This window comes from Eptesicus fuscus, chromosome 15 (assembly GCF_027574615.1).
Source record: "Eptesicus fuscus isolate TK198812 chromosome 15, DD_ASM_mEF_20220401, whole genome shotgun sequence".
In the NCBI taxonomy this organism is placed as follows: domain Eukaryota; kingdom Metazoa; phylum Chordata; class Mammalia; order Chiroptera; family Vespertilionidae; genus Eptesicus; species Eptesicus fuscus.
In genome coordinates, this window is record NC_072487.1 from 5,083,965 (window position 1) to 5,097,218 (window position 13,254).

Genomic DNA, 13,254 nt, shown 5'->3' on the forward strand with positions numbered 1-13,254 from the left:
ATTTTATGGTTTTAGCTTTTATGTTTAAGTCTTTGACTCATTTTGAGTTAACTTTTGTATATGTTATGGGGTAGGAGTCCAACTTTATTCTTTTGCATGTGGATATCCAGTTCTCCCATGCACAATTTATCGAAATTACTATTTTTTCTCTATTGAGTTGTCTTGGAACCTTAATGAAAAGCAGTTGACCATAGATATTTGGGTTTATTTTTGGATTCTTCCTATGACTGTACCACACAGTCTTGAGTACTATAGCATTGTAGTGAATTTTGAAGTTGAGAAGTGTCTTCCAATTTTGTTGTTCATTTTAAAGACTATTTTGGTCATCTGGGTACCTTGCATTTTCATTCAACATTCCAAGTTTATCTTGTCAATTTCTGCAAAGATGTCAGCTGGTATTTTGATAGGGAACGTGTAGAACCTGTGTGTCACTTTATCATTGAGAAGGGCTTTGTCTCCATCTGCTGTATCCTCAGACCCCAGACTCACCCTGTGCAAGGTCTGCTCACCCATTAAGCGGCTTGGGGCAGGGAGGTAGGGGAGGATCTCGGCATTGGTAGGAGGGATGGGTGTGATGTGTCCCCACCCCCCACTCACCACTCACCTCACCCCTGGCCAGGCCTCCCAGACCTTGAGGTTTCCATCTGTGAGGAGTATGTAGGACCCTGCTGTGGCTGCCCTCTGACCCCGGGCATGGTTCTGTGGGAGTTCTCTACTTGGGGCTATGGGAGACGGGTGGCAGTAGTGCGGGCCTTATGTCTCCAGCCCTAAGGCCCTGTCCAGGCCTGTCAGGGTGCAGAGAGGCTGGGACCTGGTCTGATGTGACCTCTGACCTGCACTTTCCCACAGTGCGGAAGATGTCGTGGCCCGCGTGCCAGGCAGCCAGCTCACACTGGGCTACATGGAGGAGCATGGCTTCACGGAGCCCATTCTTGTCCCCAAGAAAGACGGGCTGGGCCTGGCAGTCCCGGCCCCCACCTTCTATGTCAGCGATGTCGAGAACTACGTGGGTAAGTCCCCCCCACCCCCATTCATGTGGCTGTGGGCACCCGGGCCTGCCTGCCTGGAGCCCTGGTTGTGTCCCTGTACCATGTGAGTGAGTGTGACTCAGGGTCTCTGTTCTCTGTTCTGGGAGCTTTGAGAATTAGACCACATGTCCCACCTAAGTGGCATGTGACCCTGGCCCCTTCCCTGCTCACTTACTCCAGCTGTAAAGTGGGGTCTGTCTTGGAGACTCCTTGATTCTACCAGCTGCCAGTTCTATTACTGCTGGGTTCTAATGGCAGTCATGCCAGGGGGGCTTGGTCAGGACGGGACACTTATCCTGAGGCTGTGCTTTGTTCTCAGCTTCTCCTGGTGGCTGCCTCACTCACTTGCCCCAGGATGAACCTTCCCATGACCCATGACCCTCACTCCTGGGTCCCTCTGGGATCTAGCTGATGCCGTCTGCAATTAGTTTCATGTCCCCCGGCAGTTCCTAGCACTGTAGACACCTCAGGCAGGACACCTCTGGGTGGAGGGAAGTGCCCGTGTGTGCGGAGGCATTGTCCGTGAGGCAGCTGGCATGGAGAGGCCAGCACACACCTGGCATTGACCGCAACACAGCCCTGGCTCTGAGCCTCTTGTGGGTGCCAGGGCTTGGCATGTTTACAGGGATGCCTGCGTGGCCAGTGGGGGAAAAGGAAAGATTCCCTGAAATGGCAAATACCCAGGCCGGCACTGGCCACATGCTGGACAGGTGAGGGCGTAGGCACTGGGACTGCAGAGGAGTTGCTCCATTGCCCAGAGCTTAACCCTCTGCATCTGCAAAGCCTGCAGTGGGGGTTGGCATGGAGACTAAATGGGATCGCCTGTCTTCAAACCAGAGATCACACCCCTCTCTGGAGCTGGGGTCTCCAGGGCTGGCCAGCTTGTGGCAGAGGGAGGGGCTCACTCCTGCAGCCTGGCGATGCCACTGTCTGGGCCTGTAAGAGCACCTGGAAGAACAGCCAGCATGTGGTGGACGCCTCCCAAGAGCGCGTTGTTTTCTAGGCTCTTCCCATGAATGAGCTACACAGCTCTGTCCTCCAGGCCCCCGGCTTGGTCTGCCCTGGCCCTGCCCCTGCACCACCACTCTGCTGCAGGGGGAGATGGTCTTAGGCTTTTACTGTAAATGTCCTTCTTTCTCCTCTTGTTTTATTATGGAACTTTTACCCACAAAAAATGAGAGGAGTCAACAGGAGCCCCATGTGCCCAGTACTGACCACAAAAACCACCGACTTTCAACTGTTTTTCTGTCTCTTCTACTTCCCCCTTCCCCCAAGTATTTTGAAGCGAAACTCTGGTACATCAATTATGTCACCCATGACAGCTCCCGTGCACAGTTCTAACAGACTGTATTTTTAAAAAAATGCCATCACAATTCTATTCTTGCACTCTAGAACACAAATGACAATTCCTTCATGTCACTTCAGACCCACTGCAGTTCTCTCCTGTTGCCTCCAGATCACCCTTTTATGTTTGGCTGTTTGAGTGAGAATCCAAACAAGACCACACACTGCACTGGGTTTTTATGTCCCTTCAAGTCCATTTACTTTTAGAACAGCCCCTCCCCTCCCATTCTCCTTGTTGGAAGAATGGGGGTGTTGGTGCTGGAAAATGTCCCATGTGGGAATTGAGGAAAATCCTACCGTGGGGATTTGGCCGGTGGCCTCCCTGTGGTGTCATGCAGCATGTTCCTCTGTCTCCGGGGGTCCCTGCTTGCTCAGGTCTGCGTGGTGAGAAGCTTGCTCAGGTCTGCGTTCAGGTTGTGGGTAGCACCCTTCCAGCAGGGGTGCTTCCTTCAGCCAGAGGCCTGCGGTGCCCGGCCACCCACTTTTAGGCAGTGATCCAGGCAGTGCAGCCACTTCTGTCCACGGACACTTCCATCAGCCTCTCAGCTCGAGGTCTGAGCAGCTGTGGAGGACAGTCAGGATTGGCTAATCCTGTCCTTTCTCCCTCTGTTCATTGTGAGCCTCGTACAAAGAATTTCCCTCAATGGTGACTCGGTTGTGCTGAACTTTTCTTTTCATCATCAATGATTTTTACCTGCACTTTCCCTCATCAACCATAGGAAACGTGGGATAAATGTTTTCCTTCTATTTGTCAATTTTCAGAATAATTAGTTGGTACCCTAGAAACACAGAAGTTTTTTTGATTTTTTAATTTTTTTTTATTTTTTATTTTTTATTTTTTAAAATATATTTTATTGATTTTTTACAGAGAGGAAGAGAGAGGGATAGAGAGTTAGAAACATCGATGAGAGAGAAACATCGATCAGCTGCCTCCTGCACACCCCCCACTGGGGATGTGCCCGCAACCAAGGTACATGCCCCTGACCGGAACAGAACCTGGGACCCTTGAGTCCGCAGGCCGATGCTCTATCCACTGAGCCAAACCGGTTTCGGCAGTTTTTTTGATTTTTTAATGTTTAAAATATAAGTGTGTGCCATGCTTTATTTGGGATATATACTGAAAGTGTCTTTACTACTTATCTCAAGTTCAAATTTACCTGAGTCCTATATTTTTAATTGCTGATCTGGCCACCTTAGCTGAGGCTGGTGACCCTGCCACCCTGCAGCACCCTGGGGTCCTCCTAACAGCGGGGGGCAGTGGGCAGGGCAGGGTAGAAGGGTTGGGCAGTAGAGATCAGAGCCTCAGCGTGCAGCCCTCCCCTCAGTGGCCTTGTCCTGGCCCGACCTCATGGGTGGCCAGGCCATTTACCCCGGGGATACCCACCCTCCTCCCCTGCCTCCCCAGGCCCAGAGCGGAGCGTGGACGTGACAGATGTCACCAAGCAGAAGGACTGCAAGATGAAACTGAAGGAGTTTGTGGACTATTACTACAGCACCAGCCGCAGGCGGGTCCTCAGCCTCACCAGCCTGGAGTTCTCAGACACCAGGTGAGCGGGGTGGGCGGGGCCTGGGGCGGGGCCCTCCTGCTCCTGGGGGGGACACCCGGGGCAGGTCTCAGGGAGTGTAGAATTCCACACATAGCATTCTTTTGTGTTTCTCTTCTAAAGTATGAAAGGTATTCATTGTGAACAATTCAAATAGAAAATAAAGAATGAGATGCCAGCTCCTCCTCTGATCTGCCCACCCTGCTCCCCAGAGAGAACCATTGGTAACAGTACTTCCCTCCAGAACGCATGTGCCCATGCACAACACACTCCTAGCGCGGGCGCGCGCGCGTGCGCGCACACACACACACACACACACACACACACACACACGTGCGTGCACGCATACTGAGACACCAACACACTTATGCAGTCGCTCTCACACCCACACCCAGGTGGACATTATCCTACCCGCCCCTGTGCCACACTGACATATGCACACATGCTTATTACACACTTGCTCACACACTTTAATTAGCACCTTTAGCACAATGGGATCATGCCTGAGCAGTTGCTCTGCTCCTGCCTGCCCACCCACCCCCGTGTTGGGGCCCTGCCCTGCCTGCTGCTGTTCTCAGGGACGAGGTCCCTACACAAGGTGTCATGGCTGTCTGCGCCCACCTAGTTCGGGGATCCTGTTTTCAGAGGTTGGTCGGCCTCTGGCTCAGCCCTGTGTTTTCATGACCCTGTTCTCTCAGGGTCATGCTTGGCTGTGCCCACCCACGCTGTGCACCTCTTGCCCCCTTTGTCCCGTACCCACTGCTCTCCAGCTGGCCCTTGGGAAAGACCCAGTACACTCTCTCCCCACAAGGTGTGAGTTGATGATGGTTTATTTTAAGAACAGTTTTATTTTTGTATTATGCCCACCTTGCTAATTATAGAAAGCCCACAAAAGAACAAAATAGCCCCCGTGCAAAAAGTCAGGTAGGAAAAAATAAGAGTTATCAAAAACCACATTGAGAAATAAAATACAGAACTACCAGGAGCCATAATGAAATAACGTAATTGGACGGTGGGTTTAATTTGAGCTTCCTGGCAGCAAAGGCAAAAAGGGAAATACGATGGGTTACCGTATCTGGAAGAAATGGTGTCTTATCTGTGTGTGTGTGTACAAGAAGGATGTTCTCCAAGACTGAGTTCCGAGGAGTGGGTTGCTTTGGTATCAGAGCTCACACTCATGTTGCCATCAACTTGATGGGCCTCTCTGGATGGAGAGATCTTCACAGAGTGGCACTGGGATGATTTGGGGGATGGAGGTAGGCCTGGGGTTTCCCCTTGGGCCTCTCATGGCCACTGCTTTGTTGGCAGAAAAATGTATGGTGCTTCTGCTGTCCTCTGGTCCTGTCCAAGGACAGTGGGTGAGGGTGGGGGACATGTACACTTCAAACCAGGTTGTTCATGGTCTTGGCGCCAGACCTATTGAGTGCCCTGGGACTAAGTTCCACACCATTCAAGAGGGAGGAGGTATGGCCTCTGTTTCATCAGTGTAATCTGTCCTCAATGATGTCTTCTGGGGCTGAAATCGGGGGTGCCAAACCATGGGCTGTCTGGGGCTGCATTCAAGGCATCCTTGTGTCACCTCCCCTTCTATCCATGGTTTCTGAAGGGCTTTGAAGAGCCACTGGCATTGGCGGCAGGTTTTGTACCTGAGGAGCCAACAGCAAGAAAAGAAGGACATCTGGGGCCATGTGGGGAGGAGGCAGTGGCCCCACTATAGTATGTGGTGTATGGAGGGTTATGAGCGCCCCAGGCTGGTGGCTCAGGGCCCCTCTCTTGTCACAAGGCAGTGCTGCTCCTGGACTGTGGACGGACCGGGAGGTGGGCACGGGCAGAGGTGGGCGAAGAGGGCTCTCATGGGACATGGGGGAGGGATTCTAGTTTGGAAAAAGCCAGAGATTTAATTTAAAGAGGAGGGCCAGTGACTGAGGCCACTGAGCTCAGGGCGGCCTGACCTCTGACCTGTGATAGTCTTGTACGGCGGCAGGGCCTTCCACGCAGAGATGTGCGGATTCCATCCTGCCCGAGGCAGCAAGAGCAAGGAGATGGCCCTGCGGCAGCTGAGGTGTCACTGCACAGGGGCCGCTGAGCCGGGCATTCTTAATGCATCTGACCCAAAACAGGGACGTGTAATTGATACCAAAGCTGCCCTCACCGGTCTGCACATTCCCTGGAAGTAAGCTGGCCGGTCTGATAGTGACTGATGTGCAGAGGGATCCGGGCTCCTGGTGTCAGCACTGGAGACGGGTGGCTGTTATCCAGGCGAGGCCAGGAGGCGCCTGGGCTGGGCATGAAGGAGGATACTTACTCTCAGCCCATCATGCCAGCGCGGGGTGGACCAACCCAGGAAACCTCCCGTTCTGGGTCTCCAGGACGAGCCTGTCCTCAGGGTGGATGGCCCTCCGGCCTTCTGCACACCCATCTGTGGGCCGGGAGACTAGTGTTAGACACTTGCCACAGCCGCACCTACTGGCTGGGCTCGTTCCGCCTTCTGTGAGCCTCAGTCTGCGCATCTGTAAGATGGGAACGAGGCTGTGTAGCCGGAAGTGAGAAATGTGTGTGGGACATGTCTCAGGGCCCCTGTCCCTCCCCGTCCAGGGCATAACAAACGTGGTGACACTTCCCACCACCGCTGACCCCTCTTCCTGTCCCTGCCCCCAGAATGTCCAGCTTCGTGGAGCCGCCTGATATTGTGAAGAAACTGTCCTGGGTAGAGAACTACTGGCCCGATGACGCGTTGCTGGCCAAGCCCAAGGTGACTAAGTACTGCCTGATCTGTGTGAAGGACAGCTACACCGACTTCCACATCGACTCCGGGGGCGCCTCTGCTTGGTACCACGTGCTCAAGGTGAGCCTTGGGGGCTCGCCCCGCCCGTGACCAGGTCAATGTGGGTCTGCAGGACTGTCCGCGGTCTTCACGAGCACGAATCCCTGGGAAGGACGAGGGACAAGATGTTTCTGCCGCTGGAGGTGTGGGGGGCAGGGGCACCTCAAGACCAAAGCAACAGGCCTGTGTTGCCTTTTTCTGAAGACTGGGACTCGTGAGGCAGGCAGAGGCCCAGGGGAGTGGTGACTGAGTGTTCAGTGGCCACTCTTATCCGGGGAAGGGAGAGCAGTGCTGGGAAGAGTTCCTGAAAGAGGGAACAAGGGCGCTTGCTCCACTGCCCCCCCAAAGGAGTTGGGCTTTAGGTGCGTTTGAGTGGCAGGGGGGCTGGGGGCCCCTGGCTGGGGCAGATAGAGAAGCTAGGGGAAAAGGAAGATGTGGAAATAAGCAACAAAGGAGACCCTGAGCTTTGGGTCCCTGCAGACCGAGCAGGTCCCTTCCTGTGTGTCCCTCAGTCTGTCTGCCCCGAGAGGGAGGGGCTCTGTGTCTCCTGGTGGGGCTGGCCAGGCCTTGCAGCGCCCGGGGCCACCTCCCATCTCCAGCTGAGACACAGCCTCTCTAAGTAGAGCTTCCCTGTAATTCAGGAAACCAGGGGTCACAGCTCTGTGCCCCCTTGGCACACATGGTGCCCCTCTTGCTGCAGAGTTATGGTATGTGGGGTGGCGAGGGTGCCCAACATGTTGGGGACTCCTATGCCTAGAACCTTCCAAACACACCGACTTCTGAACTTAAAGCACACGTGGCTCCAGCGTTTGCCGAATGGTGGCCTGGGTAGGCTGGGCCAGGACCCAGCACCAGGTGCCCGGTGTCTCCAGGACATGGAGGGCTCTGCCCAGGCCCCAGCATCCCGGGGTTGCGCAGGCTCTGTGATCACTGAGCTCACAGCACGTGGCGAGCTGTCAATGGCCTCTCGTTGGCAGGGGGAGAAGATCTTCTATCTCATCAAGCCGGCTTCGGCCAACATCTCCCTGTATGAGCGCTGGCAGTCGGCCTCAAACCACAGTGAGATGTTCTTTGCCGACCAGGTAGACAAATGCTACAAGTGCACCCTCAAGCAGGGCCAGACGCTCTTCATCCCCTCTGGTGAGTGCTCTGTCCCTGTACCACATACCCACCCCTGGGGTCTGCCCTGGGAGGCACGTCTGGGTGTCTGCTGCCTTGTCCTGGGGCAGGCCCGTTGTGCAGTCACCTCTGGGGTCACCTCAGGCCAAGAGCCCTAGCAGCCCCCAGCCTGGCTGTGCTCACAGAAGCCGGGCCAGGGCCCCCCAGAGCTGGACCATGCCGTTTGAGGTGTTTGCTGATCTTGACCTTTCAAACATAGCAGGAGGAAGCAGGACGTGAGCAAATCAGTGCCCTTTACAGGTGTCATATTGCTTCACTCGTAAACGTTTCCCATCGCTGAAAGGCTTCCTGTTGAAAGTGACGTGATTACAGCACGGTCACTGCACCTTAAAAATGAACGGTTAACAAGTCCTTAGTGTCACCAAATAGCCGGCTAATGCTCACATTTTCTGATGAGACCTCATGTTTCCGTTGACTTATCTGTCCCTGTGCCTTTCTTGATCTAGGTTCTCCCCCCACCACACACACACACCTGGTTCCCCACAACCAGATGTTTCCCCAAGTCTGGCCCAGGCTGCATCTCTGGGGATGATGTAGGGAGAACCCCAGCTCTCCACGGAGAGGTGGCAGCCCTGCGTTGTCTCCTTCTGCCCCTGCGGGTAGGGATCGGGAGTGATGGGTAGCCTGACCCTGGGTGGTCTGAACACGTCCCCTCCGCTCCCAGGCCTGAGTTTCCCCATCTGTACTGTTCAGGGCTGGATTGAGCAGACTGGGCCAGCTCGGACACAGTCTCCTTCCTGGAGGGCCCACCCACTCAGTATACGAGGCCAGGCCAGAGCTCCTTCCGTGGGTATCAGGTGGGCAGGGGCACTGAGCCCATGCCGGCCAGACAGGCCCGGCAGCCACCGAGAGCCTGGCGTGAGAACGCCGTGAAGGGCTAGCCACATCTGTCTCCCCCAGGCTGGATTTATGCCACACTCACGCCCGTGGACTGCCTGGCCTTCGCGGGACATTTCCTCCACAGCCTGAGTGTGGAGATGCAGATGAGGTAGGGCCATACCTGCCTCGGGGCTCCACCAGGCAGGGTCCCCACCATCAGTGTGATGCCACCTCCCCTGAGTGGCTGGGCCTCCATGATCGTGGGAGGAAGGAAAAGATGGGCCCTTGAGGTGCCTCGTGTCTGGACAGCCTCCGTGGCCCATGGTGGGTTTGAAGTGAATTGAAAGGCCGAGCTGCCTTCTCCACAGGCACTGACCCAGAGGTCTAGAAGCCACAGCCCACGGGCACTGGGCACTGGGCACTCACCCCGAAGTGATCCCCTGGTTCACCTCACCACCCAGGGCCAGCAGGGAGGCCTGGCCAGGCATGGCCTCAGTGTGGCATGGGCCCACCGTTGTGTAGTGTCGCCTGCTCAGGGCTCAGTGCATTGAATAGTTCTTTGCTGTGGCTTCCAGAGCATATGAAGTGGAAAGAAGGTTGAAACTGGGCAGCCTGACTCAGTTTCCCAACTTTGAAACTGCCTGCTGGTACATGGGAAAGCACCTGCTGGAGGCTTTCAAAGGTACGTCCCGGCACCGTGGCCGACAGCTCTGGGCCGTTGTGTGTGTGGGGGGGGGGGCTCAGGGACACCAGGAGGGGAACAGGGCTCCCCTCGCGCAGCCGGGCAGCCAGACCCTGGGGCAGACGGAGCACTGCCTGCGGGCGGCCACCCAAGCTCCTCAGCTCCCGGCCCGGCCTCCCTGTCTGTGCCTGGGGCTGGACTGGACTCTTGCCGGGAGGGCCGTCTGGTATTTCACAAAGAGTGCTGCCACGTGTTCCCAGCCTGGTGTGCCTGCTTGGTGTCCGTGGCCTCATGTGGATACGGACAGGGCTCAGTCCGGACATCCAGGGGCCTGGGGGTCTGACTGGTCCTGGGCCACCAGCTGAGGGACTCGGGAAGCATCCCCGCCGTGTGGGGCTGGGTGTGCATGTCAGGGTCCTGTGGGAGTCCACGGGGGGTGGCCGGGCTCCAGCGGGTCCCTGACCTCCGAGGACATGGTGCCCTCAGTCCCAGGCAGGGCCGCACCGACCCCCAGGTCCGCAGACATTCCGCAGCCTCGTGGGGCACTGGAGGAGCTGTGCTGCCATGCGCCTCTGGAAGCTGCTCTGCTGAGCTGAGTGGAGCCCACCTGTTGGGATCCTCTGGTTTGGGCTGTAGTTTTCAGGAGAGAAAGCCGAAAATGGTTCTTAATCTGAGCTGGCCAGGTTTCATTGAAATTTGTCCATTGAGCCCCAAATTCAGAGCTCTGAGCCATATCCTGGCAGAGGGAGCACCCTGCCCTGGGGGCGTGGTGGGAGGCGGGGTGGGGAGTGTGGGTGGAGCCACAGCTGGCACTGACTGACAGCCCAGGAGGACTCTGGCCAGCAGAGCCATGCTGGGGTCCCCAGCCGCTCTGCCTCATGTCCTCTGTGAAGGGTCATAGCGGGGCCAAGAGGACTGAGGGAGCTGCCTCCTGCCAGGCAAACAGTCACAGGTGGCATCAGCTCTCTGGCAACTGCTCTGTCCCTTTCCTATGGGGCTGGCCCTGACCCCCAAGGGCATCTTTGTGATGGGCCCCCATGGGAACTGACGCCCCTCCCTGGTGTCCCTCAGCCGTGCAGGGGGAGATATGAGGGTGGGAATCAGAAAGCACCTAGGGATGCTTGGTGCGCACAGCTGTGACCCCTGGCTGAGGTGGACCGGGGACCAGGCCTTGGGAGAGCCCGGCCTCCTGTGTGAGAGGCCAGTTCTGCCCTGAGGCGTCCTGGATGCATGTCCCCCAGGTTCTAAGAGGAACCGTTGGCAGTTGGGCAGGCGGCAGTGGGCGGAGGCCTCTGGAAGGTCCAGCCCTGAGCCGTCTCCTCATTCCCACCCTCCAGCCCACCCTGGCTGTGAAGTCGCCTGTGGGCAGCAGGTGAGGACCGGCAGCGCCCGCCTGAGCTCACCTCTCCATCTCTCCCCAGGTTCTCACAAATCCGGGAAGCAGCTGCCCCCTCATTTAGTTCAGGGAGCTAAAATTCTCAATGGTGCTTTCAGATCATGGACTAAAAAGCAGGTAGGACCTGTGCCTCGCTGGCCCGGGGTGGGGGTGGGGGTGGGGGCAGGCGGGAAGCCGTCCCCGGGCTCTCTGCCTTTCCGGGAACTAGTGTCTGAAGAGTAGGAGGTGCCAGCAGCCCAGGTCAGACAGCTGGGAGTGGGTGTGGAAACAGGAGCGCGCTTCCTCCTGGAGCCTGGTCTAAGGTGGGGTGGGGGGGGGGGCCTGGAGATTGAGGGGGCAAGGCTGATGGTGGAGACAGCACTGAGTGGACCCAGGGAGAGAGGCCAGGGAGTGGGAGGACTCTAGCAGCCACTGACTGGCTGACCAAGTGTTACACTGGAGGCAGGAGAGCAGGGACGCCCTCTCAGCCCTTCCCTGCCCCGGCTCAGCTCAGTCCCGTTTTGCTCTTCCTCCTGTGACTGCCCAAGGCCACCTGCAGTAGCACTGTCCTGTGCCCCCCACTGTCCTGTGGCCCCCCCGTCCCCCACAGTACCACTGTCCTGTGGTCCCCACTGTCCCGTGCCCCCCACTGTCCTGTGGCCCCACGTCCCCCGCAGTACCACTGTCCCGTGCAGTACCACTGTCCCGTGTAGTTTTCAGGAGAGAAAGCCGCAAATGGTTCTTAATCTGAGCTGTCCTATGGCCCCCACTGTCCTGTGCCCCCACATCCCCCACAGTACCATTGTCCCGTGCCCCCCACTGTCCTGTGGCCCCACGTCCCCCACAGTACCACTGTCCTGTGGCCCCCACTGTCCTGTGCCCCCACATCCCCCACAGTACCATTGTCCCGTGCCCCCCACTGTCCTGTGCCCCCACATCCCCCACAGTACCATTGTCCCGTGCCCCCCACTGTCCTGTGGCCCCACGTCCCCCACAGTACCACTGTCCTGTGCCCCCCACTGTCCTGTGGCCCCACGTCCCGTGCCCCCCACTGTCCTGTGGCCCCTACATTGAAAGTTAACACCTTCACTAGCTCCTATGCAGCAGCTGCTTTCCGACAATGGGGCCCCCAGAGAAGCAGCTTCAGGCTTCCCTTGGAATTCTGCCTGGGTTGTTGGGACAGAGTGACGGCAGTGTCCCATCAGCCTGGGCGCTCTCTGTGGCAGTGTCCCGTCTCCCAGAGAGGAGCCAGCACTGTCTGAGCAGGCCCTCAGGACAGGGTGGGGCCAGGAGGGGAACACCTGTGTGCTTCTTGCTTCTCTCACGGGTGGGCCTGGGGGGTGGGTGGCCAGTGCCCTCCCAACGCTGTCCTGTGGCCACATCTCCTCTGGCTTTAAGGCTTGGAGTGAGCAGTGCAGGGCATCCCTCCTGCCTCGCCGCAGCAGGGGGCAGGAGAGCGGCCTTGCGCTCAGGAAGAAGACAGCCCACGTTCACTCCATAGGTGGTGGTGGCTTTGGGTACCTCGTCCTCTCGGGGACTCAGGTCCTCCATCTATAGAGAGGGGTCATGGCAGAGTTCTTGGGGCAGTGTCTGGCTGGAGCGGATTAATTTCTCCAGGATGCCATGCAGGCAGCCCCTGCCCCATGCCTGTCTGGGTAGTGGTGGGTCCTGGCCCAGTAGGCAGGGCAGGCCAGGGCCTGGTGGGACAGAGGGTTAGTCAGGAATCAGAGGCTGAGCATGCGTGGGCCCCTGTGGGTGGGAGGTGGAGGGGAGGTGGGCGTGGCACAGAGGGTGGGCATCTTCGTCCAGACTCAGTGGCTGACCCGTTGACCCTGTGCATGGCTGTCCTGCAGGCTTTGGCAGAGCATGAAGATGAACTCCCAGAGCACTTCAAACCCTCGCAGCTCATCAAAGACCTTGCCAAAGAGATCCGGCTCAGCGAGGTAGGGCTGACTGGCCCTGGTCATGGGAGGCCTCTCTTTTCTGGCCCTCTTTAGAGTTGCCTGTCAGGAATGGCCATGTGGTTACCTGCAAAGTGTGGGCTCAGACTCCTAGGCCCCTGCTGCGTCTCCTGGTGGGAGTTTAGGGAGTGAGAGGTGGAATGGGGGCTCCTTTGCGGCTCCCCTGGGGGTGAGGGAGGATGATTTCAGCCCTGCCAGGGGTACCCACCAAGGAGGTAGAGGAATCAGGCAGCTGATGGTATAGATGAATGTGGCCATGGCACATGGATGGTGTGGACATGTCGCACAGATGGTATAGATAGAGGCAAGCATGTCACACGATGGTATAGATGGATGTGCTGTGTCATGTGGATGGTAGAGATGGATATGAGTGTTTCACACAGATGATGGTGTAGGTGGATGCACGGTGTCATGTGGATGATATAGAGGGATGTGAGTGTATCACACAGATGATGGTGTAGATGGATGTAGGCATGTCACACGATGGTGTAGATGGAT

The 13,254-nt window shown here is 57.1% G+C and overlaps 1 protein-coding gene across 1 annotated transcript in view; it reads left to right on the forward strand.

The window, feature by feature from the left end:
• The window catches only part of PHF2 (PHD finger protein 2), a 101,094-nt gene that overhangs the window by 70,842 nt on the left and 16,998 nt on the right, over positions 1-13,254 (forward strand). The window contains exons 5-12 of the mRNA XM_054727059.1: positions 850-1,010; positions 3,778-3,919; positions 6,575-6,761; positions 7,718-7,880; positions 8,820-8,907; positions 9,314-9,420; positions 10,842-10,933; positions 12,649-12,738. Of these exons, the coding sequence (XP_054583034.1) occupies positions 850-1,010; positions 3,778-3,919; positions 6,575-6,761; positions 7,718-7,880; positions 8,820-8,907; positions 9,314-9,420; positions 10,842-10,933; positions 12,649-12,738 (1,030 nt within the window). The remainder of the gene's footprint in view (positions 1-849; positions 1,011-3,777; positions 3,920-6,574; positions 6,762-7,717; positions 7,881-8,819; positions 8,908-9,313; positions 9,421-10,841; positions 10,934-12,648; positions 12,739-13,254) is intronic.